This window comes from Callithrix jacchus, chromosome 22 (genome assembly GCF_049354715.1).
Source record: "Callithrix jacchus isolate 240 chromosome 22, calJac240_pri, whole genome shotgun sequence".
Lineage (NCBI taxonomy): Eukaryota > Metazoa > Chordata > Mammalia > Primates > Cebidae > Callithrix > Callithrix jacchus.
In genome coordinates, this window is record NC_133523.1 from 11,966,439 (window position 1) to 11,982,324 (window position 15,886).

A 15,886-nucleotide genomic window follows, 5' to 3' on the forward strand; every position below is an offset into this window, starting at 1 on the left:
CTTGCCGCATGCTTGTTACTCCGGGGGCCCGGGGAGGAACACACACCCGAGCTGTGCCCAGCCAACCCAGATCACTGACTGCAAATTGACAGCCTCCAATGGCAACATGCATGCAAGTTACCACAACAGATACAGATAGTGCAACACATGAGCTGGTCTTGCAGACGTGAGCCCCCAGTCCCGCTTCAGTGAGTTCCTTAAAACCTTGGAGAGGCCTCGTTTGGTGGCTCACGCTTGTAATCCTGGCACTTTAGGAGGCTGAGGCAGGTGGATCACTAGGTCAGGTGTTCAAGACCAGCCTGACCAACACAGTGAAGCCCCGTCTCTACTAAAAATACAAAAAGGGCCAGGCGCAGTGGCTCAAACCTGTAATCCCAGCACTTTGGGAGGCGGAGGTGGGTGGATCACGAGGTCAAGAGATCAAGACCATCCTGGTCAAAATGGTGAAACCCCGTCTCTATTAAAGATACAAAAAAAATTAGCTGGGCATGGTGGCGTGTGTCTGTAATCCCAGCTACTCAGGAGGCTGAGGCAGGAGAATTACCTGAACCCAGGAGGCGGAGGTTGCGGTGAGCCAAGATAGCGCCGTTGCACTCCAGCCTGGGTAACGAGCGAAACTCCATCTCAAAAAAAAAAAAATATTGGCTGGGTGTGGTGGCTCACGCCTGTAATCCAAGCACTTTGGAGGTCAAGGCGAGCAGATCACCTGAGGTCGGGAGTTCAAGATCAGCCTGACCAACATGGTGAAACCCCGTCTTAAAAAATAAAAATTAGCTGGGCATGGTGGTGAGTGCCTGTAATCCCAGCTACTTGGGAAGCTGAGGCAGGAGAATCACTTGAACCTGGGAGGTGGAGGTTGCAGTGAGCAGAGATCACACCATTGCACTCCAGCTTGGGTGACAGAGCTAGACTTTGTCTCAAAAAAAAAAGAGCCAGGTGCAGTGGTTCACACTTGTAATCCCAGCACTTTGGAGGCCAAGGTGGGTGGATCACATCAGGAGTTTCAGACCAGCCTGGCCAAGATGGTGAAACCCTGTTTCTACTAAAAATACAAAAATGAGCCAGGTGTGGTGGTGCACACCTGTAGTCCCAGCTACTCGGGACACGAAGGCAGGAGAGTCACTGGAACCTGGGAGGCAGCGGTTGCAGTGAGCAAAGACTGTGACATTGCACTCCAGACTGGGGAATGAGCAAAACTCCATCTCAAAAAACATGCAGAACACACACACTTGCACACACACACACTGGGGCACTTGTTCAGGCAGTGGCTTAGAATGGGAGTCGCAATCAGAGCTCGGGGGCACTTGTTTGCAGTCAACACACCGCAGGACACAAATATGTATAAAAAAGGCTGGGATTTTATTTCCAGGTTGGCACTTGTGTAAGGCACGGGTGAATGGCTTTGGGGTCCCATAACTGGAAATGGAGAGGGGTGTGTCTGAGGCCTCCCTGCCTCCACCACCCTCTAAGTGCACTTGAACAGAACCAGTGATGGTGGCTTCGGCCCAAGGCCCTGAAGGGTCCCACTGGCTCTGGGGGAGTGCCGTGGGGACAACTCCCCAGGTGGGACCCTCTACTCTTCAGCTACCCAGGAGGGACCCTCTCCTAGGAGGCTAAGCTCCAAAGTACTGGGTGGCTCCTCAGGTTTAAGGGACCAGCCTGCCAGGGAGGGCTGGGGTCAGAGAGAGAAAAGCAGGATGAGAACGAGGAGAAGCACCCCCACCAACACGGCGATGGCACACCACTGTCGGCGGTCTGGGGATGAGAAGGTCAGAGGTCACGGGGAGAGGGTACCACCTACAACCTGCCCCACCAGGACTGACCCCTCTCTCAAGAGGACTCACCACTCGTCATGTGGGATACTTTGGCCATCTTCCTGAGGATCCCGTCCATGCGGGACTGAGTGTGGTCCATTTCTTGGGCAAAGGCATCCAGCATGCTGCCAAGACCAGGATGGCGTCAGCCCCCAGATGGGCCAGACACACCAGGGTGGCTGAGAGCCCCTGGCCCACCCCTAGAGTCCTGGCCTCACATGCCCTGCTCGTCCAGCTCTTCCCCAACACGGCCGGACATGTGCTTCAGGACCCGGATGCTCCCAGACACCATCTCCAGCTGTTGATCCTGTTGATCCATGATTAGCTGCAGAGCGAAGGGGTGGGAAGTGCTGCTGAAAGGGACCCCAGAAAGCCGGGCGTGGTGGCTCATGCCTATAATCCCAGCACTTTGAGAGGTGGGGGCATGTAGATCGCTGGAGGCCAGGAGTTTGAGACCAGCCTGGACAACATGGTGAAACCCCATCTCTATTAAAAATACAAAAATTGAGCCGGGCACAGTGGCTCACGCCTGTATTCCCAGCACTTTGGGAGGCTGAGGTGGGTGGATCATGGGGTCAGGGGTTCGAGACCAGCCTGACCAACATGGTGAAATCCCGTCTCTACTTAAAAATACAAAAATTAGCCAGGTGTGGTGGTGCACACCTGTAATCTCAGCTACTTGGGAGGCTGAAGCAGGAGCATTGCTTGAACCCGGGAGGTGGAGTTTGCGGTGAGCCGAGAGTGTGCCATTGCACTCCAGCCTGAGCAACAGAGTGAGATTCTGTCTCAAAAAAAACAACAAAAAACATAAAAACAACAACAAAAACAAAAATTGGCTGGGCACAGTCGGGTCACTCATCCCTGTAATCCCAGCACTTTGGGAGGCCAAGGCAGGTATATCACGAGGTCAAGAGATTGAGACCTTCCTGGCCAAAGTGGTGAAACCCTGTCTCTACTAAAACTATAAAAATTAGCTGGGTATGGTGGAGCACACCTGTAGTCCCAGCTACTCGGGAGGCTGAGGAAGGAGAATCACTTGAACCCAGGAGGCAGAGGTTGCAGTGAGCTGAGATCACGCTACTGCACTCCAGCCTGGGCAACACAGCCAAGACTCCGTCTCAGGAAAAAAAAAAAAAAAAACAATTAGCCAGGCATTGTGGTGGGTGCCTGTTATCCCAGCTACTTGAGAGGCTGAGGCAGGAGAATCACTTGAACCTGGGAGGCAGAGGTTGCAGTGAACTGAGATCGCACCACTGCACTTCTGTGTGGGCCACAGAGCAAGACTCCATCTCAAAAAAATAAAAAAGGAAAGGAGGGGGGAGGGGAAGGAGCAGGAGTTAGATGGAGAAGAGGAGGAGGGAGGGAGTAGGAGGAGGAGAAGGAGGAGGGGAGAGAAAGGAGAAGGAAAAGGGGGAGAAGAATGGGGGAGGGGAGAAGAAGAAAAAGAAGGAAGAAGAAGAAAGAAAGGGACCTCAGACCTCAGATGGGTCTGCAAGGCTCCTCCCTCTCAGGATCTACCCATCCTGCCCCGAAACCTGCTGTGTGGCCTGCTGTTCTTCCATGTAGCGAGATGTGGCCGAGATGGCGCTGGCATCCAGCAGGTCGCTGGGTGACTTCTGGGCAGCTGGTTTGCCCGCCAGCATCTGCAGGGACACAGAACACAGACTTGGGGAGGGACACCAACTTACAGTAGGGCGTGTGAGGCAAGGCCCTACGGTGCTGAGTCAGGGAGGCAGAGTCTGGCGTGGGACAGCCTGCAATCCTCACTCACCACCTACTAACAAGGTGACCCAGGGACCCCATTATTTGACCTCTCTGTGCCTCAGTGTATTCATCTGTAAAATGCAGAAAGCAGGTCAGGTATGGTGGCTCATGCTTGTAATCCCAGAACTTTGGCAGGTGAAGGTGGGCAGATCACCTGAGGTCAGGAGTCCAAGACCAGCCTGGCCAACGTGAAACCCTGTCTCTACTAAAAATACAAAAATTAGCAGGGTGTGGTGGTGCACTCCTATAATCCCAGCTACTCAGGAGGCTGAGGCAGGAGACTCACTTGAACCCAGGAGGCGGTGGTTGTAGTGAGCCAAGATTGAGCCACTGTACTCTCCAGCCTGGGCAAGAGAGCAAGACTCCATCTCAAAAAAAAAAAAGAGAGAGAGAGAAAGGCAGGCATGCGTCCTGGAAACAGCTGTATACAGGACAAATGGTATGGAAGCAGAAAGGAGAGGGGTACACAGGCCTCCAATCCTCCTTTGCAATAGGAAACCAGGATACAGCCAGAGGAGACAGTAGAGAGGAACCCATGGACACACACACACAGAGAGGTTCAGGTGCACACACCCAGGAAGTGCAGGCAGGTAGACAGCAAGAAGACAACTGCACACAGGATGGGCACTGTCACAGAAGGGACAGGTGAACACACGCAGAAGGATCTGGCTCGTACTCAACGGCGTGGTCACCCCCAGGTGCTCAGGAAGGCTTACCTCTCTGCTATTCCTCTCCAGAAAGGCTACGGCTGTTGGGCTGACCATATGGTCCTTCATTTCCTGGAGGTGAAGACAGCATTAGGGAGGAAAGACACTCATGCTGGGCGTGGCTCATGCCTGTAATCCCGGCACTTTGAGAGGCCAAGTTGGGTGGATCACCTGAGGTCAGGAGTTCGAGACCAGCCTTGCCAACACGGTGAAACCCCGTCTCTAACTAAAAACACAAAAAAATAGCCAGATATGGTGGCGGGCTCCTGTAGTCTCAGCTACGCAGGAGACTGAGACACAAGAATCGCTTGAATCCGGGAGATGGAAGTTGCAGTGAGTTGAGATTGTACCACTGGACTCCAGCCTGGGCGACAGAGTGAGACTCAATCTCAAAAAAAAAGAGAGAAAAGACCCCGCCTGCAGGACCTCTGCGCACCTGGACGGCCTCTCGCATCCGCTCCACGAACACCTTTCTCTCCTGCAGGTCCCCGGCCGGGAGCTTGAACTTGCCTGGGTTGGCTTCCACTATGCGTGGGCTGAGAGTCAAGGGTCAAGGCCAGAGCCAGACATCATCTCCCTCCCTAGGGGTCCAGCCCTTCCCGAGGGCGACCTCCCAGGCCCCTACCACCGCAGGGGGCTCTCCCATGCCACCCCCGCCCCAAAGCCCCAGGATATCGATGGTCTCTTCCAGGTCCTCCAGGTCCCACTCGATGCTGCGCAGGCCATTCCGCAGCTCATTGGTCGTCCAGTCCAGCTCCTCGCGTCCGACCGCCGCGCTCTCCTGCAGGAGCTCGCACCAGCGCTGGTACAGCCCGCGGGCCGTGTTCACCGCCTTCTGCACCTCGCTGCGGGCAGGGGCACGGCGGGCGCGGCTGGGGGCAGGCGGTCCTCCCGCCCGCCTCTGCCCCCGACTGCAAACCCAAACGCATGGGGGACTCCGGAGACCCCAGTATCCCCCTGCCTGCGCCTCCCACTCTGCACCCCGACGGCCCTGCCCAGCCCGCCTGGCATGCTGGGGCCAGCACCCGGGCACTGGCTGACTTGGGGACTGAGCACCCTCCGCCCGCCCCCGTCGCTGTCACTCACCCTCGGACTACAAAAAAGGGGTCTTCGAGAGACATGTCAGTCTCCCTCCCCCTCAGGCCGAACCCCCTCCAGGCCTGGGTTCGCTGGCTGGTTGCCTCGCAGCTGAGGAGAACGCGCCGCCACTCCCGCCCCCGTCACGTCACCATCGAGAGCGGGACCGCCAGGGGAGAAGGAGAGGCCTCGGAGGCCCGAAGTGCAGACACTTCCGTCCTCTCTGCAGCCATCTTGGTTTTGGGCAGAGGCAGCTTCCGGTCCATATGCTCCGCCCCTTGGCCCCCTGTGTGCCGCCCCGTAGGGGGCGGTGTCCGAGTTCTGGTTGGGCCTGTTTGGGTCCAACTTCGGAATCTCGGTTCGAGACCCAACACCTCGGATTGTTGCTGCGCAACCTCAGTTTCCCTTCCGGGCACGGGCAATGTAAATAATGATAGCCTCCCTTATTTCTGACGGTTGGGGATTATAGCTGGGGAAGGGGTTCATTCCATTCGTTGAATCTTTTCATGGACTCCCTGAGCTGGCACTTCGGAGATCGTCCCAGTCCAGGGTCCCGAGTTTCAGGTTTGGGCATGGTGTAGGGAGAGGTGGTACTCTTCTCCCTGCGGGGGCGGAGTGAGGAGGGGACTTGCTTGTGCGGGGAGTTCTGCTGCATTCTCCCAGTCTCTCTTTCCTGAGAAGTGGGGAAGTTGAGGGAACTTCGAGGTCGCCTTGGGGCGAGGTGGTCTTGAGAGGGGGTCTCAGAGATGCCAGAGGCGGGGGAAGGTCATCCTCAAGGGCGCGCGTGGTGGTGGGTTTCATTAGAAGCGCGGAGTCTTTCTGGGTTTGAGCCTGGGTGTCCCAGGAGGTGTGATGGTGGCTTTGAGGATGGTCTCCCTCTGGGTAGGGGCCAGGAGTATCAGCGAAGGGACTCATAGTGTCACCCTATGTGTGACAGTGGCGCTCTGTGTATTGGGTGGTGAGGGGAGTCTTGAGAAAGCACGTTTTGAGTGGTGGGGGGCCTGGTCTCCCCTGGAGGGTGGGCGGGTTGTCTGAGGGAGTCCTCAGAGGGTCGCCCCCTTGCGCGTCAGAGTTGTTGTGTGGGCTCTCAGAGGTAGTGCCTGGTGCCTGGGCTGGGGAAGTCACTGTGGGGGTCTCCGTGGTAAGGTTGGGGTGGGGACGGGGGCGTCTTCCTCAGGTGGCAGCTTCGTTGAATGGGGACAAGTTTAGAAAGGGTCTTTTTGGGGGGAATAATTCTTGAGTCCCCACCTGCGGGGGGAGGGCAGGACGGGAGGGTGTCCCAAGACAGATCACTGTGGGGCGGGGGACAGGGATAACCTGGGAGGGGGCTTTGTATGGGGGAAATAATTGGGAAGGGGAAAGAAGGGATGAGGGGGCCTCAGCGGCTCGTCTCTTGTGTATGCAGGGTGGTTCTGTAGCGTGTCTGTGAGATGGCGTACGTGGAAGCCCTGAGGTCGCCCCTACCCGCTGCGGGGTGCTTTCCTGGCCCCAGGAGGGAAGGAAGTGAAACTCTCCTTCCCACCCACCCGGCTGGCTGCGGGTCTGGAAGCCTGGGGCTCCAGCCTGCTCGCGCTGCCGGGGCCGGGGAGGGGGGGGCGTGGCCGGAGTGCAAAGCCCCGCCCCTCCAGCCCGCCCGGAAGCCCGGCTGCCGCCGGCTATGGCGATCACAGGCCCTGTCCTAATATGGGCAACCGGAAGCGGACCGCGCGACTGTCCTACGTCACTCCGTCCAAATTTAGTTGTGGAAGTCAGCGGGCGCCGGTGGCGGGAAGGAGCTGCGAGCCAGTGCGGGCGGGAAGTGGGGGTCGCGCCACTCCTTAAAGGGCCCGTATCGGGAATGAATGGAGCCATTCGAACAATTTTTCATCCTTTTTTGGAGGAATTGAAATTAGGATTTCTTGGAGAGACGGCGCGTAGCGGAGGGTAGGGGGAGGTTTTCTACCTGCTCTGTCTCTGCATTGCTGGGTTTCCAGCTCCCAACCGAACCCCGCCTCCCGGGGCACGGAGGCGGAACTCGGTCCCCTCGTCTGGGGGGGGGGGCGGCAGCCACGTGTTGACCGGGGCTGTCGTGCGCGCCGGGTTTCCTCCAAACCCACCCGTGGAGCTCCTGTCGCGGGAAACTGCGGGGGGAATGGCTCAGTAGGAATCACGGAAACCCGCAGCTCGGGGCGGCTCACCGTTTACAAACAAGGGCTGGCGTACCCTAGAGACCGAAGAGCTGGAGGCCCCAGTGGCCTCCTTTCACAGCAGTAGCAAATATTGTTTGTTTAGCATATCCTGGCCCAGTGACTCTGCCTTGGTTTCCCCACTGGAAGGAAGCAGATAGGACAGTGTCCTCCGCGGGGTGGAGGTGAGGGATCGGTGAGTTATTGATAAAAGGAGCGCTCTTAACCGCGCCTGGTAACTAGTAAGAGCTGTTAGCATGATTATTGGTGCAGAAAACACTCACTAGACACACCTGGTAAATGCTATGAACAGTGCCTACAGGGGATGTTCAGGCTGGAAGCCGGGTCTTCCCCTGTGTGAAGGGAAACTTGCCGCCCACGAGCCACTGGGGCCCCCAGACGGCGAGCATGTGGATGGGCCCTGAGCCGCATCCCCGGACCCCCTCCTCTGGGCCAACGCGCCCAGGCGGAGCTCAAAAAAAGGAGCCCACCGGAGAGCTCAGCGTGGAGTAGGGGGACGCTCCTCCTCGCTAAGGTTTCCGTTCCCTTTCCCTGCTAGGTAAATCGCATTCTGTCGCTTTAAGGAATGTTTGGTCGCGTTGAGTTGGAAAGCCCGGATGCGTCCCTCGGATTGGGCGGGGCGTCTGTGACGTCACTGGGGGTATAAAAGGGCCCGGGTGGCGGGCGCCGGGGCAGAGCGTCCTAGCAGTGTCACTGCGTGGGTTGGTTCGTGGGGAGAGGCGTTAGCGAGCCCGCTGTCCGGAGTGCACCTGCCGCCTGTCCTGTCCGTCCAGGGAGCCCCCGCTGCCGTCGCCGTCGAGTCGCCATGGAAGTGCAGAAGGAGGCACAGCGCATCATGACCCTGTCGGTGTGGAAGATGTATCACTCCCGCATGCAGCGCGGTGGCCTGCGGCTGCACCGAAGTCTGCAGTTGTCGCTGGTCATGCGCAGCGCCCGGGAACTCTACCTCTCGGCCAAGGTGGAGGCCCTCGAACCCGAGGTGTCCTTGCCGCCCGCCTGCCCCTCTGACCCTCGCCTGCACCCGCCCCGGGAAGTCGAGTCCACGGTCGAGACAGCGACCGCCGACGGCGAGCAGCCGTCTCCGGAGCCCATGGACACGCAGGAGGCTCCGACGGCCGAGGAGATCCCCGCCTACTCTGCCCCGCGCCCCGCCAAAGTCAGCCGCAAACGACGCAGCAGCAGCCTGAGGGACGGCGGGGACGCCGGACTCGTCCCGAGCAAGAAAGCCCGTCTGGAAGAAAAGGAGGAAGAGGAGGGGCTGTCATCCGAGGTCGCCGATCGCCTGCAGCCCCCTCCGGCGCAAGCGGAGGGCGCCTTTCCCAACCTGGCCCGGGTCCTGCAGAGGCGCTTCTCGGGCCTTCTGAACTGCAGCCCCGCAGCCCCTCCGACGGCGCCGCCCGCGTGCGAGGCAAAGCCAGCCTGCCGCCCCGCGGACAGCATGCTCAACGTGTTGGTGCGGACGGTGGTGGCCTTTTGAGGACCCCGAGCAGCGCTGCCAGAGCCCAGAGCGCGCGTCGAACCATCGGCCCCAGGGCGCAGATCCGAGGCGAGGTCACCCCCTCCTTCCCGAGGGGAGCGCCCGCGAAAACCGTGGAGAGAAGCCGCCGCCCGGGCTGCTGAGAGGCCCGGAGAAGGGACTCTGTCCCCAGGGAGCCGTCGCCTTCAGTGTGCAGCGACGGCACCGAGGAGTCTGAGCCGGGGGCGCGGGCGCCTTCCGCAGAGACCTGCTGCGCCCACAGGTGCTGTCTTAGTGAACTGGGACGTGGACCTTTCACTCCTGGACTGGGAGAAGGGAGGCTTGGGGTTTTTTTTGTTTGTTTGTTTGCTTTTTTTTTAAGATCTCAGGGTCGGACTTCATTTTGTACTGGGGGCTGTGCTGGCCCTTTGAAGGTTTTTCAAGAGTTGGTTTTGCGTTTCCAACCTCAGAATTCCTGGCGCTCCCCTTCCCCCTCCACTGACATACTTTTGTAAACGGTCATCGTTGCGTCATGGGGCAGGCGTGGGGAGTTTCCTGTCGCCTTGCGTGGGTGTGGGGCCTGGGAGGAGGATCTGGTGCGTGGACCCACCCTGGAGAGTGGGAGGAGAGTGGCCTGAGTCACTTCACCCCCGCGTGCTGCTGGTTGACGTCCCGCGCCTCTGCACCTCGGGTGGGAGCGGGAGCTGATGTAGTTTCACATTCAAAATTTTCTCATCTGGTGCATTAGGAGTGGCTAGGAGGTTCCCCAGGTTCCAGCGTGCCCCTCCCTCAGACACGGACACAACCCAGATGTTCCTGGTCTGAATCACGAGACTATGGAGGGGTGGGGGGGTGGCAGTAGAAAGGCATAAGGCTGAGCTGGGACCAGTTGCTGGTGAAACTGGGCTAGTTTGGGGAGGGGGACATCTTCACCAGGGAGTTTTTGAGGGTCTGTTTACTTTTCCTGCGGTGGATTCTTTTTAATTCCGTCTAACCTGGCGTTTTGTTAGAAATGTCAGGAAAATAAAAGAGCATTTGAGTAAAAAGGCCGGTGCTGTCTGGTTTTCTGCTCTGGTGGGGGAGGGGCGGGGTTAAAGGGTCAGGGGCTGGCGGCGGCCGGCTGGGGCCCCAGGAACCGGTCTGACTGGTTACCACGTGGGCGGGAGAGGGCTGGGCCCCCTTTTCCTCGCCCGGGCATTCCCTAGCTGGTGGAGCCCCAGCCCACCAGATTTGGGGGTTCCCTTGAAATTGTTCTACAACTCCGGGATAGGGGGTTTTCTGAGTTGAGACGTTTGAGGGGTATTGCCAAGCACAGTGTCCAAGCAGAGTTGGGGATCGATCACACTTTGCTTGAAAGATGGCAGATCTCGCCACCTGCTTTCCCGCCCCGACGACCCCCTTAATCAACTGAATCAGCTGCGGCCGGGGTCCTAGTCCTCAGGTGGAGCTGAGCGGGTGCGCTTTGAGGGGCCCTTTACCTGGTCATCGCTGTGTGGCTTAGGAAGGAAGATGCAGCCTCAGTTTCCTCATCTGTGAAATGGGCCTCTATGCAGCTTCTCTCCACCCGGCTTTAGGTTTCTAAAAATGCCCATTGGAGCCCTAGTTATTGGCTTGGGTCACTCCCCAGCTGGAGAATAGCCACCCCGAGAGGTGAAAGTCCTTTCAATATCCCCCACGTCGGTTTAGGAGTGGGGCTGTAGGCGCTGCCCAGGGCGGAGGGAGGAGGGCTGGCAGGAAGACAAAGGAGTCCCAGGTGCGGGGAGTGGTGGCGGCGGGAGGCGCCGGGAAAGCGCTCGCCCCGCCCCTCCGACGGCTGGCTCGGCCGCCGCTGGCTTCCCATTACCCCAGGGGAACTGACCCCCAAGACCGGAAAGTAGAAGGAGGGGCAGGCCAGCCCCAAATCGTCTGCTGGTGGAATCTGGGCGCCCTGGCTCCTCTCCCGCCCAATCCACACCCCTTTCCCCTCCCGTGTGGATTGTGAAGGAGAGCTTCTCACCGCTCTCCCCTAGCCAAGCTCGCCCCCACGGCTGCCTGATTCCTTCTTGGGAACACGTGGGGGAACTTTTAAAAGGCGTCACCTACTCCGAGTCCTAACCCACCCAACTCCCCCACGGGACGTGCGGGCACTGGAGCCGCACACTACAGGCGGTAGCTCATTGCACCCGCGTCGGACTTCCTCCCCTGCGAGCCTGGCCTGGCCCAGCCCGGGGAAGTCCGGGGCCCCTGGGGAGGGGGCCTTGCCCGCATCCTGTCGCAGGAACCGCCGAGCCCTTCCTTCCGCGGGAAGCGGCTTGGTCGACCCCGGCCCCGCCAGGGCCTCTTGGGGGTTTCCGGTGCCTGGCCACCGGGGGGCTGGGGACTGAGAGTGATGGGATAGAAGATGAGGCTGGAACAAGTACCCTACAGACACCTCCCCTTAAGACACACTCATCCCCGAGACCCCATTGGACCCATCAGAACAGGCAGCATTGAATCTTGTCACGGCAGATGACGTGGGTGAGGTCTGGACTAATCGGACACTAGCTGTGAAAACAAAAAGTTCACCCACCCTGCGACCAGCAGGTTCCAGCAGGAGACTCCAGAGAGGTATTTGCTCCTGGCTTGTACTAAGTCGGCACACACTGCAAACAGTACAGCCTATATGCCTGTCCTCCCAGAGGATAAGAGGCCTGAGCCAGACAGAACCACACACAGAGGCCACACAGGTAATTCGGAACCAGAAACATGATGAAGAGTGACAAAGGCCAGCTGCAGAAGTCCGGTAAGAAGCACGTATTCTGGGCCCAGTGCAGAGGCTCATGTCTGTAATCCCAACACTTTGGAAGGCAGAGGTGGGTGGATCACCTGAGGTCAGGAGTTCAAGACTAGCTTGGTCAACATGGTGAAACCTCGTCTCTACTAAAAATGTAAAAATTAGCCTGGTGAGGTGGTGGGCGCCTGTAATCCCAGCTACTGGAGAGGCTGAGGCAGGAGAATCGCTTGAATCCGGGAGTCGGAGTTTGCAGTGAGCCAAGATCACACCGCTGCACTCCAGCCTGGGCTACAAAGCGAGACTCCGTCTCAAAAAAAGAAAAAAGGGCCGGGCGCGGTGGCTCACGCCTATAATCCCAGCACTTTGGGAGGCCGAGGCGGGTAGATCACGAAGTCAAGAGATCGAGACCATCCTGGTCAACAAGGTGAAACCCCGTCTCTACTAAAAATACAAAAATTAGCTGGGCATGGTGGCGCGCGCCTGTAATCCCAGCTACTTGGGAGGCTGAGGCAGGAGAATTGCTTGAACCCAGGAGGCGGAGGTTGCGGTGAGCCGAGATCGCGCCATTGCACTCCAGCCTGGGTAACAAGAGCGAAACTCCATCTCAAAAAAAAAAAAAAAAAAAAGAAAAGAAAAGAAAAGAAAAGAAAAAAGAAACACATATTCTGATTTTGGAGGGAGACAGCCAGGTCTACTTTCTTGCTCTGCAGCCTTGAGCAAGTCACTTGACCTCTCTGGACCTGTTTCCCTAACTGTATATTGGGGACGATAATAGTCCCTGCTTTTTTTTTTTTTTTTTTTTTTGAGACCGAGTTTTGCTCTTGTTACCCAGGCTGGAGTGCAATGGCGCGATCTCGGCTCACCGCAACCTCCGCCTCCTGGGTTCAAGCAATTCTCTTGCCTCAGCCTCCCGAGTAGCTGGGATTACAGGCATGCGCCACCATGCCCAGCTAATTTTTGTATTTTTAGTAGAGACGGGGTTTCACCATGTTGACCAGGATGGTCTCGATCTCTTAACCTCGTGATCCACCCTCCTCGGCCTCCCAAAGTGCTGGGATTATAGGCGTGAGCCACCGCGCCCGGCCAGTCCCCGCTTTTTAGGTTTGTTGTAAGGATTAAGTGATATGACGGCTGTACAGTGCTTAGAGTGCCTGGCACATAGAACATGCTATATGTGCTGGATGCCATGGCTCATGCCTGTAACCTAAAAAATTTATGAGGCTGAGGTGGATCACTTGAGGCCGGGAGTTTTCAGTGTAATCATGGCTCAATATAGCCTTGACCTCCCAGGCTGAATCAATCCCCCAACCTCAGCCTCCCAAGCAGGTGACACCACAGGCTTAGGCCACCATGCACAGCTAATCTCTTCCTTTCCTTTCCTTTTCTCTTTTCTTTCCTTTCCTCTTCTCTCTCTTCCATTCTTCTTTCTTTCTCTTCTTTTTTTCTAGAGCCTTCCTATCACCCAGGCTGGAGTGCAGTGGCTTGATCACGGTTCACTGCAGCCTAGAGCTCTTGGGCTCAGCAATCCTCCCACCTCAGCCTCCAGAGTAGTTGGGACTACAAGTGCACACCACCACATCCAGCTACTAATTTTTTTATTTTTTCTTCTCTCTCTTTTTTTTTTTTGAGACGAAGTCTTGCTCTGTCACCCAGGCTGGAGTGCAGTGGCACAATCCCAGCTCACTGCAACCTCCGCCTCCCGGGTTCAAGTGATTCTCCTGCCTGTTTCACCATGTTGCCCAGGCTGGTCTTGAACTTCTGGGCTCAGTGATCTACCTGCCTCAGTCTCCCAAAAGTGGGGGAATTATAGGTGTGAGCCTGTAATATCACCACCACACCTGGCTGGAATTTTTTGTATTTTACTAGAGACAAGGTTTCACCATGTTGGCCTGGATGGTCTCCATCTCCTGACCTTGTGATCCACCCACCTCGGCCTCCCAAAGTGCTGAGATTACAGGTGTGAGCCACTGCACCCAGCTCTTCCTTTTAACAGGGTCTTGCTCTGTTGCCTAGGCTGGAGTGCAGTGGCACAATCTTGGCTCATTGGCTCATTACAACATCTGCCTAACTGGTTCAAGAGATTCTCCCAACTCAGCCACCTAAGTAGCTGGGATTACAGCTGCACATCATCGTGCCCTGCTAATATATATATATATATGTATTTTTTTTTTTTTTTTGAGACGGAGTTTCGCTCTTGTTACCCAGGCTGGAGTGCAATGGCGCGATCTCGGCTCACCGCAACCTCTGCCCCCTGGGTTCAGGCAATTCTCCTGCCTCAGCCTCTTGAGTAGCTGGGATTACAGGCACGCGCCACCGTGCCCAGCTAATTTTTTGTAATTTTTAGTAGAGATGGGGTTTCACCATGTTGACCAGGATGGTCTCGATCTGCTGACCTCGTGATCCACCCGCCTCGGCCTCCCAAAGTGCTGGGATTACAGGCTTGAGCCACCGCGCCCGGCCCATATTTTTTATAGACACAGAGTTTCACCATGTTGTCCAGGCTGGTCTCAAACTTCTGAGCTCAGGTGATCTGCCTGCCTCAGCTTCTCAAAGTCCTGGGATTATAGGCTTGAGCCACTGCACCTGGCCATATTTATTTTTTACTTAGCATCTATTCTTTAACTCTTTTGTGTTAATTCTTTTGTTAGTTCTGTTGATTCCACCAATGTCCAACCTGGTCCTGAATGAGTGAATGAGGTTGTTTTGGGTAAATGAGATTATAAGTAATAAGCATGTAGCTTATTTAATCAGTGGCTTCTACGTGACAATCTCATTTAATCAGTGGCTTCTACATGACTCTTAGATGGTTGAGGGGGTCAACCAACAACCGGACTATAATTATTATCATTTACAGACAGGGTCTTGCTGTGTTCCCCAGGCTGGAGAACGGTAAGTGCCATCATAGCTCACTGCAGCCTCCATCTCCTAGGCTCAAGCAGTTCTCCCACCTCAGCCTCTGGATGAGTTGGGACTGCAGGCATGTGCCACCATGCCCAGCTAACTGTATTCATCTAATATATATATATATATATTAGTTACCCACTTATTAATCACTTACCCTATTTAGAAGGTAACAGTTTCTTAAAAAGGTTACAATGAAAATAAAACAATGTCAGAAGATCCTGAGACAGTAACAGGTTGGACAGTTTCAAAGAGAGATTAGCTAGCATTAAAGACACATTGTTTCCAAGGGAGGATGATGCTTGGGCCGAGAAGGAGGTAAGGTGACAAGGGAGACATCTACAGAGATTCAGTCCACGATATTTAAATAACATTGAATCGGCTGGTTGATTGAGGTGGCTCACGCCTGTAATCCCAGCACTTTGGGAGGCTGAGGCGGGCAGATCACAAGGTCAGGAGTTTGAGACCAACCAGGCCAACATGGTAAAACCCCATCTCTACTAAAAATACAAAAATTAGCCAGGCGTGGTGGTGGGCACCTATAGTCCCAGCTACTCCAGAGGCTGAGGTGGGAGAATAACTTGAACCTGGGGCCAGGGGGCGGAGGTTGCACTGAGCTGAGATTGTGCCACTGCACTTCAGCCTGGGCGACAGAGTGAGACTCAGTATCAAAAAAAAAATTTTTTTTTCTTTGGTAATACTTATTCCAAGTGCAAGTTTACCGTTGTAGAATTAAACGGTTGTTTCTGAGTTAGTCTTTTCTTGTAGCCTGTTGCCTCCACGAAGGCAGGGACCAAGATGCCTAATTAAGCAGATTTTTGTGAATGAATGGTGTCTTTGCAGCCCTCGTTTGAGATCTGTCCTTTTTAATAGTCCACTGTGTGCAGATGAGGAAACTGAGGCCCATAGAGTTTTGCTCTGCAAGATAGCAAGTAAAGGACAGCTCTAATCGGATCCCCCATCCGGAAGCCTCCTCCCCACTCTTCCCTGCCCTGCTAAGCAGGACCCAAGGGAAGGGCGCCCCAGTTCCGCCTCTGTAGATCTGGGAAACCGCCGGGCCACAGGTCGGGACCAGCTCAGAAGCAACACCCAGACCGGTTTACCCGGTTCCAGGACCTTGGGCGAAGTCCACCCGTCCGAGGGCAGGGCCGACGCAGGCTACGCCGCGGCCCAGTTGCTAGCCGGACAGGGCGGGGACTTCATCTTGCCTAGGAAATGTGAGCGGGAGG

At 56.3% G+C, this 15,886-nt stretch overlaps 2 protein-coding genes across 3 annotated transcripts; one reads left to right on the forward strand and one right to left on the reverse strand.

Moving 5' to 3' along the window:
• Positions 1 to 1,338: 1,338 nt before the first annotated feature.
• STX10 (syntaxin 10) lies at positions 1,339 to 5,518 on the reverse strand. Of its 2 annotated transcripts, none has more exons than XM_035284094.3 (8): positions 5,372 to 5,518; positions 4,961 to 5,130; positions 4,722 to 4,816; positions 4,295 to 4,357; positions 3,350 to 3,457; positions 2,037 to 2,139; positions 1,845 to 1,939; positions 1,339 to 1,755 (listed from the first exon to the last, which is right to left on the reverse strand). In XM_035284094.3, the coding sequence occupies exons 1-7, from the start codon at positions 5,404 to 5,406 to the stop codon at positions 1,851 to 1,853; spliced, it is 663 nt and encodes a 220-aa protein (XP_035139985.1). In that variant the 5' UTR covers positions 5,407 to 5,518; the 3' UTR covers positions 1,339 to 1,755; positions 1,845 to 1,850. The 2 variants fall into 2 exon arrangements, with proteins under 2 accessions (XP_035139985.1, XP_002807847.3); XM_002807801.7 differs by having other exon boundaries at positions 2,033 to 2,139.
• A 2,703-nt stretch (positions 5,519 to 8,221) lies between these two features.
• Positions 8,222 to 10,050, forward strand: IER2 (immediate early response 2). The gene has a single exon (XM_008987385.5). The coding sequence runs from the start codon at positions 8,354 to 8,356 to the stop codon at positions 9,023 to 9,025; it is 672 nt and encodes a 223-aa protein (XP_008985633.3). The 5' UTR covers positions 8,222 to 8,353; the 3' UTR covers positions 9,026 to 10,050.
• The last annotated feature ends 5,836 nt before the right edge of the window (positions 10,051 to 15,886 follow it).

What these genes read in the sequence shown, in the direction of transcription:
- STX10 (XM_002807801.7), bottom strand. Translation starts at nt 5,406, where the DNA reads ATGTCTCTCGAAGACCCCTTTTTTGTAGTCCGAGG. An exon ending in GGATGCGAGAGGCCGTCCAG is followed by an intron (nt 4,358 to 4,721) that starts GTGCGCAGAGGT and finishes CTTCACCTCCAG; the next exon opens with GAAATGAAGGACCATATGGT. An exon ending in AACAGCAGGCCACACAGCAG is followed by an intron (nt 2,140 to 3,349) that starts GTTTCGGGGCAG and finishes TTCGCTCTGCAG; the next exon opens with CTAATCATGGATCAACAGGA.
- IER2 (XM_008987385.5), top strand. Translation starts at nt 8,354, where the DNA reads ATGGAAGTGCAGAAGGAGGCACAGCGCATCATGACCCTGTCGGTGTGG.